The sequence below is a fragment of the Nerophis lumbriciformis genome, linkage group LG11 (assembly GCF_033978685.3).
Source record: "Nerophis lumbriciformis linkage group LG11, RoL_Nlum_v2.1, whole genome shotgun sequence".
Lineage (NCBI taxonomy): Eukaryota > Metazoa > Chordata > Actinopteri > Syngnathiformes > Syngnathidae > Nerophis > Nerophis lumbriciformis.
In genome coordinates, this window is record NC_084558.2 from 25,283 (window position 1) to 39,602 (window position 14,320).

The 14,320-nt window shown below is 41.4% G+C and overlaps 1 protein-coding gene across 1 annotated transcript in view; it reads right to left on the reverse strand.

Moving 5' to 3' along the window:
• Positions 1-14,320, reverse strand: part of LOC140679131 (uncharacterized) — a 78,345-nt gene that overhangs the window by 10,744 nt on the left and 53,281 nt on the right. Inside the window, exon 2 of the mRNA XM_072914042.1 lies at positions 1,989-2,170. Within this exon, the coding sequence (XP_072770143.1) occupies positions 1,989-2,170 (182 nt within the window). The remainder of the gene's footprint in view (positions 1-1,988; positions 2,171-14,320) is intronic.

Sequence of the window (14,320 nt, forward strand, 5' to 3'; positions counted from 1 at the left end):
CGTTTATGGGAACAGACGATATTCAGTAAATTATTACCCGGAAAAGAATGAGAGCACACCTTCTATATGCAAGCTTCTCTTGCATTAAACATGGCAAATAAGGAGGACATTACAGCTACTTCCTGTTTCCCAGCTGTGGTAATGTGCTAATTCTAATTCATCTGGAGGAACTCCGATGAAATCCCATCAGTCAGTCGAGTGACTAACTAGACTAGACTGTGTGTGCTGCAAGGAGGATGTATGTATGTACAGGTAAAAGCCAGTAAATTAGAATATTTTGAAAAACTTGATTTATTTCAGTAATTGCATTCAAAAGGTGTAACTTGTACATTATATTTATTCATTGCACACAGACTGATGCATTCAAATGTTTATTTCATTTAACTTTGATGATTTGAAGTGGCAACAAATGAAAATCCAAAATTCCGTGTGTCACAAAATTAGAATATTACTTAAGGCTAATACAAAAAAGGGATTTTTAGAAATGTTGGCCAACTGAAAAGTATGAAAATGAAAAATATGAGCATGTACAATACTCAATACTTGGTTGGAGCTCCTTTTGCCTAAATTACTGCGTTAATGCGGCGTGGCATGGAGTCGATGAGTTTCTGGCACTGCTCAGGTGTTATGAGAGCCCAGGTTGCTCTGATAGTGGCCTTCAACTCTTCTGCGTTTTTGGGTCTGGCATTCTGCATCTTCCTTTTCACAATACCCCACAGATTTTCTATGGGGCTAAGGTCAGGGGAGTTGGCGGGCCAATTTAGAACAGAAATACCATGGTCCGTAAACCAGGCACGGGTAGATTTTGCGCTGTGTGCAGGCGCCAAGTCCTGTTGGAACTTGAAATCTCCATCTCCATAGAGCAGGTCAGCAGCAGGAAGCATGAAGTGCTCTAAAACTTGCTGGTAGACGGCTGCGTTGACCCTGGATCTCAGGAAACAGAGTGGACCGACACCAGCAGATGACATGGCACCCCAAACCATCACTGATGGTGGAAACTTTACACTAGACTTCAGGCAACGTTGATCCTGTGCCTCTCCTGTCTTCCTCCAGACTCTGGGACCTCGATTTCCAAAGGAAATGCAAAATTTGCATGGTTGGGTGATGGTTTGGGGTGCCATGTCATCTGCTGGTGTCGGTCCACTCTGTTTCCTGAGATCCAGGGTCAACGCAGCCGTCTACCAGCAAGTTTTAGAGCACTTCATGCTTCCTGCTGCTGACCTGCTCTATGGAGATGGAGATTTCAAGTTCCAACAGGACTTGGCGCCTGCACACAGCGCAAAATCTACCCGTGCCTGGTTTACGGACCATGGTATTTCTCTTCTAAATTGGCCCGCCAACTCCCCTGACCTTAGCCCCATAGAAAATCTGTGGGGTATTGTGAAAAGGAAGATGCAGAATGCCAGACCCAAAAACGCAGAAGAGTTGAAGGCCACTATCAGAGCAACCTGGGCTCTCATAACACCTGAGCAGTGCCAGAAACTCATCGACTCCATGCCACGCCGCATTAACGCAGTAATTGAGGCAAAAGGAGCTCCAACCAAGTATTGAGTATTGTACATGCTCATATTTTTCATTTTCATACTTTTCAGTTGGCCAACATTTCTAAAAATCCCTTTTTTGTATTAGCCTTAAGTAATATTCTAATTTTGTGACACACGGAATTTTGGATTTTCATTTGTTGCCACTTCAAATCATCAAAATTAAATGAAATAAACATTTGAATGCATCAGTCTGTGTGCAATGAATAAATATAATGTACAAGTTACACCTTTTGAATGCAATTACTGAAATAAATCAAGTTTTTCAAAATATTCTAATTTACTGGCTTTTACCTGTATGTATGTATCTCGCTTCCATCCCCTGCAGAGTCCTTTTATCACGAGAACATGATCATGACACGTTGTCATTGTCAAATCAAACAAAGTGCGTGGAAGCCACATGCTTCAAAGATGCCAACGCAATGACAAGCAGCATGCCGTGCCTACCTGCAGGGGGCAGCGTGCAGGCCTTCGGGTTGCTGCCGGCAAGGGCTGGGGTCTTCCTGCGGGAGGGACTTCCGCCAATGAGATCAGAGTGATGGAGCCTGGACACCCGGGGGGACTGGGGGATGCTGGGTAGTGTGCGAGATTTGGCAAGTACTGGTCTCTGCAACTTCCTTTCAAGCGACCTGGTTGCGGGGTAAAAAAAACAACGCAATCTTAGTGTCAATGTTTATGATTGACCACGGTGGTAGTTTTGTGCAGCTGGCAATCAATAACTCCTAATGACATCAATAGTCTTGTAGCATTCTGTACCGACAAATACTTTAGCATCGGATATTGTCCAATGTTATTGTTGAAGTCCCAAAGATAGTCACACACACACTAGGTGTGGTGAAAGTGCCCTCTGCATTTGACCCATCCCCACGTTCACCCCCTGGGAGGTGAGGGGAGCAGTGGGCAGCAGCGGTGGCCGCGCTCGGGAATCATTTTGGTGATTCAACCCCCAATTCCAACCCTTGATGCTGAGTGCCTAGCAGGGAGGCAACGGGTCCAATTTTTATGAGTCTTTAAATTAGTTTGCTTGTTGATGATTTTTGTTTGGTTTTGTATTATGTAGTTATATTTGTACGGTAATTAATATTCTGTGAATGTAAATTGTTTGCTTGTTGATGCTTTTATTTGTTTCTGTATTGTGTAGTTATAATTATATGCTTTTACTTGTACCGTATTTTCCGCACTATAAGGCGCACCTAAAAACCTCCAATTTTCTCAAAAGCTGACAGTGCGCCTTATAATCCCGTGCGCCTTATAATCCGGTGCGCCTTATATATGGGCCAATATTGAGCCACACCAGGTCTCGCAACCCCAGCCTCTACTGTAGCGTCTATTCTATGCGCCTTATAATGTGGTGCGCCTTATATATGAACAAAGTTTTAAAATAGGCCATTCGTTGAAGGTGCGCCTTATAATCCGGTGCGCCTTATAGTGTGGAAAATGCGGTAATGGTATTGAGTGTGTGGACCCCAAGAAGACTAGTGGGTTGTTGTGGCAACCAGCTAATGGGGAGCCTTAATAAAAAATCAAAATCAAATCAAATCATTTTTATAGTCTTTGAACTCACAACTCACTCACCACGAGGCCACCGAGCAGGTAAATAGATAGCACATTTACTAAATATAAGACAAAAACTTGAACACATGCCAAATAAAACTGCACACAAAAGTGTCTGTGGCGGAAATGGCAGATTTAGGATGGAATGTTTCTTCTTGAATATGGTCGGAAAAAGACAGATCGTCTTGTGTTTGAGTTATGAAAATGGTAGTCGTCCTCAAACTGGACAATACATATGCTGAGCCTTTGCATATATACTATTCAAATTATTCTTCTCCTACCACATTTTCATCCCATTCACACCATTCTACCTTGAAAAAATCCGGCTCTTTCATAACACATGAGCTACCTTTTTTTTTTTTTTTTTTTTTTTTTTAAGTTTAGGAATTCTACATTTTCTGGTAAATTGTATCCATTCGAAATGAATGGTCAATTTTTTAAATGTTCACATTTACCATACTTCTTAACCGATTAAAAGCATTCTAAAGTCAAAATGTGCCTTTCTAATGTTATTTGATATTTTGGATGCTAACATTAGCATGCTAGCTTTTTAACACATTTTTAAAGGTAAAATATTTTGTCATTTCCCTATTAGCATGCTAACATTAGCATGTATTTTATAAGTCGCAGGTTTTTTTTCACAGTTTGGCCGGGGGGTGCGACTTATACTCTGGAGCGACTTATGTGTGAAATTATTAACACATTACCGTAAAATATCAAACAATATTATTTATCTCATTCACGTAAGAGACTAGACGTACCGATAGAAGTGGAGTTGGAAGAGTTGTTTAGAAGCGACACCGAGGAGGAAGATTTCATGGGATTTAGCGATTATGAGTGACAGATTGTTTGGTAAACATATAGCATGTTTTATATGTTATAGTTATTTGAATGACTCTTACCATAATATGTTACGTTAACATACCAGGCACGTTCTCAGTTGGTTATTTATGCGTCATATAACGTACACTTATTCAACCTGTTGTTCACTATTCTTTATTTATTTAAAATTGCCTTTCAAATGTCTATTCTTGGTGTTGGATTTTATCAAATAAATTTCCCCCAAAAAATGCGACTTATATATGTATTTTTCCTTCTTTATTATGCATTTTCGGCTGGTGCGACTTATACTCCGGAGCGACTTATAGTCCGAAAAATACGGAGCCTTTATTTCCTCATTGACAGGTGTACATCTAAGAGTCATATTTTGTTATTACCTGGCTCGTAGGGCTGGGCGATATATTGATATATTTTTAAACAAGATATGAATCAAGAAAATATCGTAATATCGACATAATTAATTTCACGTTAAAATGACCAAACGCCGCTTATTTGTTGTGTTCCTTGTTCTCCCCCCGCTCCTCACTCCCTCTCATGGGCTACTAAACCCCTCCCCTTCCTCCTTCCAAGAACATCCATGATTGGTTGGTTGTTTGCTATGATGAGTCACGATTGGTTAGGGACAGGCCAATCAGAGGCAAGATAGGGCGGGTCATCGAACCAGGATGGGAAATCACAAAGGGCCTGCCTGCAAATGTTTTTTTGAATTTTTATCTGAGTTTGATACATTTTGTATTATTTCAATCAATCAATCAATCAATCTTTATTTATATAGCCCTAAATCACAAGTGTCTCAAAGGGCTGCACAAGCCACAACGACATCCTCGGTACAAAGCCCACATACGGGCAAGGAAAAACTCACCCAAGTGGGACGTCGATGTGAATGACTATGAGAAACCTTGGAGAGGACCGCATATGTGGGTAACCCCCCCCCTCTAGGGGAGACCGAAAGCAATGGATGTCGAGTGGGTCTGACATAATATTGTGAGAGTCCAGTCCATAGTGGATCTAACATAATAGTAAGAGTCCAGTCCATAGTGGGGCCAGCAGGACACCATCCCGAGCGGAGACGGGTCAGCAGCGTAGAGATGTTCCCAGCCGATGCACAGGCGAGCGGTCCACCCCGGGTCCCGACTCTGGACAGCCAGCACTTCATCCATGGCCACCGGACCTGTGCCCCCACCCCCTCAAGGAAAAGGGGAGCAGAGGAGAAAAGAAAAGAAACGGCAGATCAACTGGTCTAACAGGGGGGCTATTTAAAGGCTAGAGTATACAAATGAGTTTTAAGATGGGACTTAAATGCTTCTACTGAGGTAGCATCTCTAATTGTTACCGGGAGGGCATTCCATAGTACTGGAGCACGAATAGAAAACGCTCTATAGCCCGCAGACTTTTTTTGGGCTCTGGGAATCACTAATAAGCCGGAGTTCTTTGAACGCAGATTTCTTGCCGGGACATATGGTACAATGCAATCGACAAGATAGGACGGAGCTAGACCGTGTAGTATTTTATACGTAAGTAGTAAAACCTTAAAGTCACTTCTTAAGTGCACAGGAAGCCAGTGCAGGTGAGCCAGTATAGGCGTAATATGATCAAACTTTCTTGTTCTTGTCAAAAGTCTAGCAGCCGCATTTTGTACCAACTGTAATTTTTTAATGCTAGACATAGGGAGACCCGAAAATAATACGTTACAGTAGTCGAGACGAGACGTAACGAACGCATGAATAATGATCTCAGCGTCGCTAGTGGATAAAATAGAACGAATTTTAGCGATATTACGGAGATGAAAGAAGGCCGTTTTAGTAACACTCTTAATGTGTGATTCAAACGAGAGAGTTGGGTCGAAGATAATACCCAGATTCTTTACTGATTCGCCTTGTGTAATTGTTTGGTTGTCAAATGTTAAGGTGGTATTATTAAATAAATGTCAGTGTTTAGCAGGACCGATAATCAGCATTTCCGTTTTCTTGGCGTTGAGTTGCAAGAAGTTAGCGGACATCCATTGTTTAATTTCATTAAGACACGCCTCCAGCTGACTACAATCCGGCGTGTTGGTCAGCTTTAGGGGCATGTAGAGTTGGGTGTCATCAGCATAGCAATGAAAGCTAACACCGTATTTGCGTATGATGTCGCCTAGCGGCAGCATATAAATACTAAAGAGTGCAGGGCCAAGAACCGAACCCTGAGGAACTCCGCACGTTACCTTAACATAGTCCGAGGTCACATTATTATGGGAGACGCATTGCATCCTGTCAGTAAGATAAGAGTTAAACCACGACAAAGCTAAGTCTGACATACCAATACGTGTTTTGATACGCTCTAATAAAATATTATGATCGACGGTATCGAAAGCAGCGCTAAGATCAAGAAGCAGCAACATAGATGACGCATCAGAATCCATCGTTAGCAGTAGATCATTAGTCATTTTTGCGAGGGCTGTCTCCGTAGAGTGATTTGCCCTGAAACCGGATTGAAAAGGTTCACAGAGATTGTTAGACACTAATTTTTTCGAGGATTTTCGAAATAAAGGGAAGGTGGGACACCGGTCGGTAATTTACCATGAGGTCAGGATCAAGGTTAGGTCTTTTGAGTAGAGGATGAATAACCGCTTTCTTGAATGCTAGGGGAACAGTGCCAGAGGAAAGTGATAAGTTTATAATATTTAGCACTGATGGACCTAATAATACAAAAAGCTCCTTGATAAGTTTCCCAGGAAGTGGGTCAAGTAAACATGTTGTTTCTTTTATCCCACTTACACGCTGTAATAGTTCCTCTAATGTTATTTCATCAAAAAGAGAGAGACTATTTTGTATTGCAGTATCCGTCGTAGATACAGTTGTATCTGTGTTCATAGAACCCAGTTGTAGCTGGGATGCGTTGTCTTTAATCTCCTTTCTAACTATTTGCACAGCTATGTTATTTATTTGACGTAGAAATAATATTTTTCTATTTTATTTGTTATGTAATTATGTACTACTTAAACTGTTTCTTTTCTGTGCTGTTTATACCCATCTTGACTAACTGGGTTAATAAAAGTGCCACTGACCGTTTGCAGCACAGTTGCCATTCACTTCAATTTCACTGAATATCGCTCAAAAATGAATATATTTATATGCATACTTTCACCGAAAAATATATCGAGATTAGAGATGCGCGGATAGGCAAATATTTCATCCGCAACCGCATCAGAAAGTCGTCAACCATCCGCAATCCACCCGATCTAACATTTGATCAGAACTGCATCCGCCCGCCATCCGCCCGGTATATCTAATATAGACGATGCAAGGCATTAGTGAGGCACCTGCCAACTACTCCGGTTTTCCCGTAATTCGTACGGTTTTCATCAACCTATTCCGGGTTACGGGTGCAGTGATAAAAAATACGTTTTTTCTTTAATTTAAAAAAAAAAGGGTGAAAACTACGCGAATTGCACCTTGTGCAGACAAGATTTTTCGATCGGACACGGAGGAATTAGCGATGTAAAAGACCACTTTGGGACAAAAAAACACAAGTCTAATGCCGTTGCTGGCGATACAAGTGGAAAACTTTCAACGTTTTTCGTCGCCCAAACAGATTCTTTGGATGTGATAAATGCCGAAGTTTTATTTACGGAGGCAATAATTGAGCATGGACTTCCAATCGCACTGGCTGATCACATGGGACAGTTAAATGTTTGTAATGCAACCTTTAAAAATCATTACGCGGTGATCGCGGTCCCAAAAATAAACTTTTCTTGCATGATAATGTCCAGAAAAATTTGCTTTATATTACTATAGAGTCCTTTTAACGAATGAGTTTGATGGTTTATCACAAACCTTAAATGAAAGAAGTCCTTTCTTCTCCTGCACCTGCATGCGCTTTGGCCTTGCTTCCTGTGTGGTGCGCAATCCTGTCGGCTGTATTTCACAGCACGACATACTGTTAAAAGTGTTTATACTATTTATGCTTTCAAGTCCAAGTTGAAGAAATCTTGTTAAATGTTGACAGCATAACTACCAAAATACAGAAGTATGTCCTTAATATTTTTGCAGTGCTATTTCTGTTGAAAAGTTAAAATGATTACATTAGAGATGTGATGTGCCACTTTTCAAGTGTCTGATGGCTTAAATTAATTTTCATTAATTTTTCATATTTTGAATTCTTTTGAAAGGCTTACAAAAAAACTACATTTGAATTGTAATTCCATGCTATTGACAGGACTATTAATTTTAATGAAGTTAGCTTACCATGTTTACAGTATGATAATTGTGATAGAAATGTGAATTTCGGGGGGTGGCGGGCAGGTAAGCTGCTTACCTGCTGCGCGTGACGCCGGCCGCGGCGAAGGCAGACGAGGCGGGGTGTCGGTGCGGTGGGCGCGGTAGTGACCCTGGACATGCGTCGGGCCCTTCTCGCGGATCGCCTCAGCTACGGCTCCCGGTGGGGCCCTCTCGGGGGAAGGGGCCTCGGTCCCGGACACCGGCGAGGCGTCCCTTCTCCGCTCCGTAAAAGTGTCCATCTCTTTTCTTTTTTTTTCTTCTGTTGTGGCATATGCAGCAGGTGCCTGCTCGTTTTTCGTATGTGGGTAACAACATTTAACTATGTATATATATTTCCGAATTGGTTTAACTGCCACCCGCAAAAAAAAAAAAAAAAAAAAAAAAAAAAAAAAAAATATCTAATTGATCCGCCCGACCCGACCCGCACGCGGATAAAATCTTATTTTTTTAAATTTCATCCGCCCGATCCGCGGATAATCCGCGGACTCCGCGGTTGTGCCCGCAAACCGCGCATCTCTAATCGAGATACACTATATTGCCAAAAGTATTTGGCCACCCATCCAAATGATGAGTATCACGTGTCCTAATCACTTGGCCCGGTGTATAAAATCATGGAGACTGTTATGACTTGGAGACTGTTTCTACAAACATTTGTGAAAGAATGGGCCGCTCTCAGTGATTTCCACCTGTGCAACAAATCCAGTCGTGAAATTTCCTCGCTCCTAAATATTCCAAAGTCAACTTTACTATAAGAAAAGTGAAGAGTTTGGGAACAACAGCAAGTCAGCCACCAAGTGGTAGGCCACGAAAACTGACAGAGAGGGGCCAGTGGATGCTGAAGCGCATCGTGCAGAAAGTCTTTGCATTGCCAGTTGCTACAGAGCTCCAAACTTCATGTGACCTTCCAATTAGCCCGCGTACAGTACGCAGAGAGCTTCATGGAATGGGTTTCCATGGCCGAGCAGCAGAATCTAAGCCGTACATCACCAAGTCCAATGCAAAGCGTGGGATGCAGTGGTGTAAAGCACGTCGCCACTGGACTCTAGAGCAGTGGAGACTCCTTCTCTGGAGTGATGAATCACGCTTTTCCATCTGGCAATCTGATGGACGAGTCTGGGTTTGGAGGTTGCCAGGAGAACGCTACATTTCGGACTGCATTGTGCTGAGTGTGAAATTTGGTGGAGGAGGAATTATAGTGTGGGGTTGGTTTTTCAGGAGTTGGGCTTGGCCCCTTAGTTCCAGTGAAAGGAACTTTGAATGCTCCAGGATACCAAAACATTTTGGACAATTCCATGGGATGGCACTTCAAGTTCACATGTGAGTAAAGGCAAGTGGCTAAATCATTTTGGCAATATAGTGTATATATTGAATATCGAGTTTAAGTAAAAATATATCGAGATATATTTTTTCGTCCACATGGCCCAGCTCTACTGGCTAGCATGCTGTTAACATTTCAGTTTGGCTTTTCAGCATTCACACGCAATTTCCACCGAAATTGCATTTATTAGTTTATTAAATACACGACTAGATTTGGTGCGAGCTGCCCATGCTCGTTAACGCATTATAACACACCTGGTCTTCCAGGGAATGAAAGGATGAAGCAGGACGGATGGATGTTGCCAACTTATATTTAGCGAGTAATCAGAACCCTCCAGATATGCTTTGTCAAAAAAGCGACTCGTAACAAATCTAGTGAAGAGACTTGAAAACTGTCATGAAATAACATATTGCTCTTTTCAACGAGCAGCGGGTGCTGCCGTGGGCCCCTCCCCCGTCTATAAGCACTCACAGGCTGCTTCGTCTTTGCGACATTGAAAAAAATGGCAAAAAGAAGCGACAGAAAAAAAGTTAATTTGTAGTTCGAAACATATTTGTTTTGCTATTTACTCACTTTTTGCAAATTGTTATGTAAATTTGACCAATACATTATTACGTCGTCTCCCCCCCGCAACTCCTCACCGCCACAGACAGATTGCAGTCTTATGGTTATGGCTATGGTTCTAATTTATCTCAAATAGCTCAAATGTAGGCCATCACATACTGTATTTGCAATTTCTCACTACAACATGGCCCAAAGAGGAGTAAGAAGAAGCAGAGCTTAGCAGGAAGAAGTAGAGCTAGGGGAAATACTTAAAATGCAGGGAACATTCAAATTGGCATGTGGGACAAACTGATGCACCTTTGGCAGCAATTACAGCCTCAAGTATTTTTGAATACGGTGCAACAAGCTTGGCACACCTATCGTTGGGCTTTTTCGCCCATTCCTCTTTGCAGCACCTCCCGAGCTCCATCAGATTGGATGTCTCTGTACATTGCTGCATTGTATTTAAAAAGACTTGAGGCTGTATTTGCTGCCAAAGGTGCATCAACAAAGTATTGAGCCGATTTTTAAGGTTTTTATTAGTGATACATTTGCAAAAAAAAAAAAAAAAAAAAAACCTTCACACTGTCATTATGGGGTATTATGTGTAGAATTTTGAGGACAAAAATGAATTTATAAAATTTTATAAAAAGGCTGTAACATAACAAAATGTGTAAGTAAAGCGCTTTCAATACTTTCCTGGTGCTTGAAAAATTAGTGTTATTAAAAAGTCAAATGTTGTATTCGGCATATCTCAAATCTTGCAATTAAAAAAAATGTGTAGAATTATATGCAAGTTATATTATCGTATTTATGCATGTAAAGCTGATGTTGAAGTGTTCATTTATAATTTGTTGTACGTGTGTGGTTTGGAGTGTATCGGTTTCTTCCAATAGGAGGATTTTCAAGCAGTTGTACACATGTTAACACACACGCACACACACACACACACTAATCCATTCTTGTATTTGTTACCTTCTTGAGACCTCCGAAAAATGCCCACCTCTTTAGGACCACCCTTTCTAGATTTGTATTTACAACATTAATACTATATACAGGTAAAAGCCAGTAAATTAGAATATTTTGAAAAACTTGATTTATTTCAGTAATTGCATTCAAAAGGTGTAACTTGTACATTATATTTATTCATTGCACACAGACTGATGCATTCAAATGTTTATTTCATTTAATTTTGATGATTTGAAGTGGCAACAAATGAAAATCCAAAATTCCGTGTGTCACAAAATTAGAATATTACTTAAGGCTAATACAAAAAAGGGATTTTTAGAAATGTTGGCCAACTGAAAAGTATGAAAATGAAAAATATGAGCATGTACAATACTCAATACTTGGTTGGAGCTCCTTTTGCCTCAATTACTGCGTTAATGCGGCGTGGCATGGAGTCGATGAGTTTCTGCCACTGCTCAGGTGTTATGAGAGCCCAGGTTGCTCTGATAGTGGCCTTCAACTCTTCTGCGTTTTTGGGTCTGGCATTCTGCATCTTCCTTTTCACAATACCCCACAGATTTTCTATGGGGCTAAGGTCAGGGGAGTTGGCGGGCCAATTTAGAACAGAAATACCATGGTCCGTAAACCAGGCACGGGTAGATTTTGCGCTGTGTGCAGGCGCCAAGTCCTGTTGGAACTTGAAATCTCCATCTCCATAGAGCAGGTCAGCAGCAGGAAGCATGAAGTGCTCTAAAACTTGCTGGTAGACGGCTGCGTTGACCCTGGATCTCAGGAAACAGAGTGGACCGACACCAGCAGATGACATGGCACCCCAAACCATCACTAATGGTGGAAACTTTACACTAGACTTCAGGCAACGTGGATCCTGTGCCTCTCCTGTCTTCCTCCAGACTCTGGGACCTCGATTTCCAAAGGAAATGCAAAACTTGCATGGTTGGGTGATGGTTTGGGGTGCCATGTCATCTGCTGGTGTCGGTCCACTCTGTTTCCTGAGATCCAGGGTCAACGCAGCCGTCTACCAGCAAGTTTTAGAGCACTTCATGCTTCCTGCTGCTGACCTGCTCTATGGAGATGGAGATTTCAAGTTCCAACAGGACTTGGCGCCTGCACACAGCGCAAAATCTACCCGTGCCTGGTTTACGGACCACGGTATTTCTGTTCTAAATTGGCCCGCCAACTCCCCTGACCTTAGCCCCATAGAAAATCTGTGGGGTATTGTGAAAAGGAAGATGCAGAATGCCAGACCCAAAAACGCAGAAGAGTTGAAGGCCACTATCAGAGCAACCTGGGCTCTCATAACACCTGAGCAGTGCCAGAAACTCATCGACTCCATGCCACGCCGCATTAACGCAGTAATTGAGGCAAAAGGAGCTCCAACCAAGTATTGAGTATTGTACATGCTCATATTTTTCATTTTCATACTTTTCAGTTGGCCAACATTTCTAAAAATCCCTTTTTTGTATTAGCCTTAAGTAATATTCTAATTTTGTGACACACGGAATTTTGGATTTTCATTTGTTGCCACTTCAAATCATCAAAATTAAATGAAATAAACATTTGAATGCATCAGTCTGTGTGCAATGAATAAATATAATGTACAAGTTACACCTTTTGAATGCAATTACTGAAATAAATCAAGTTTTTCAAAATATTCTAATTTACTGGCTTTTACCTGTACATACTATGCAAATATAAAAAAGCTTGCTGTGAAAAATGAGTTGGAATTTCACAAGAAAAAGGTCACAATTTCACAAGAAAAACTTAGAATTTTGGCAGTATTATAATAAAAGTCGTCATTTTACTCAACGCAAGTCAAAATTTTACAAGAAAAACTGAACATTTGTGCAACTTTATGAAAAGAGTTGTAATTTTGCTCGACAAATGTCACAATTTTATAAGAAAACGTACAAACGTTGGCAATATTATAATAACAATCAGAATTTTACTTGGAAAATTATGACAAGTCATAATTTTACTTAAAAATGTCACTATTTTACAAGAACAACAAAAAAATTGGCAATACCGTGATAAAAGTCCGAATTTTATATGACAAATGTCACCGTTTTGCATTAAAAAGTCAAATATTTTCATTAAAAAAGTAATAATTTTACGAGAAAATATTGCAATATTACAGAAACAGAAGTCAACACATTGTGAGAAAAAAAACCTTCTTTTAGTTCTTTCTTTTTTTTTTGTAATTGGTTTTTAATCTGCATTATTTATAGTTTCAAGTTTATTCACAACACCATAGAACAATTACAACAGCAGTGAATATCATCCATTTACTTCAAGTTATTACAGTATGTCGCTATATACATATTTATTTTATTTTACTCATTCATTTTAATAATAATAATACCTGGGATTTATATAGCGCTTTTCTAAGTACCCAAAGTCGCTTTACATGTAGATCCCATCATTCATTCACACCTGGTGGTGGTAAGCTACTTTCATAGCCATAGCTGCCCTGGGGTAGACTTGACGGAAGCATGGCTGCAATTTGCCCCAACGGCCCCTCCGACCACCACCTATCATTCATCATTCAATTCACCGGTGTGAGTGGCACCGGGGGCAAAGGGTGAAGTGTCCCGCCCAAGGACACAACGTCAGCGATTTTTGGATGGTAAGAGGCGGGGAGCGAACCTGCAACTCTCAGGTTTCTGGCACGGTTGCTCTACCCACTACGCCATGCCGTCCCAATGGCGTAGTGGGTAGAGCAGGGGTCGGCAACCCGCGGCTCCGGAGCCGCATGCGGCTCTTTGATCACTCTGATGCGGCTCAGCAGCTTACTTGCTGAACCCCCCAATTTCCCCGTGAGACTTCCGGATTTCAGTGCCTCTCGCAGAAAACTCCCGGGATTAATATTCACCGATTTTCACCCTTATGGCTATAATAAGGGCGTGCCATGATGGTACAACATTTGGCACCCTCTACAATCTGTATTAACAGCGTGCCAGCCCAACACTTGTTATACAATATACATGTTCTGCTTGCACACGTACGTGACAGCAAGGCATACTTGGTCAACAGCCACACAGGTTACACTGACGGTGGTCATATAAAACAACTTTAACACTCTTACTAAAAATGCGCCACACTTTGAACCAAAACCAAACAAGAATGACAAACACATTTCGGGAGAACATCTGCACCTTAACACAACATAAACACAACAGAACAAACACCCAGAATCCCATGCAGCCCCGACTCTTCCGGGCTACATTATACACCCCTTCTACCACCAAAACCCCGCCCCCACCCCAACCCTGCTCCCTCACACATCAACCCCCTCCCCG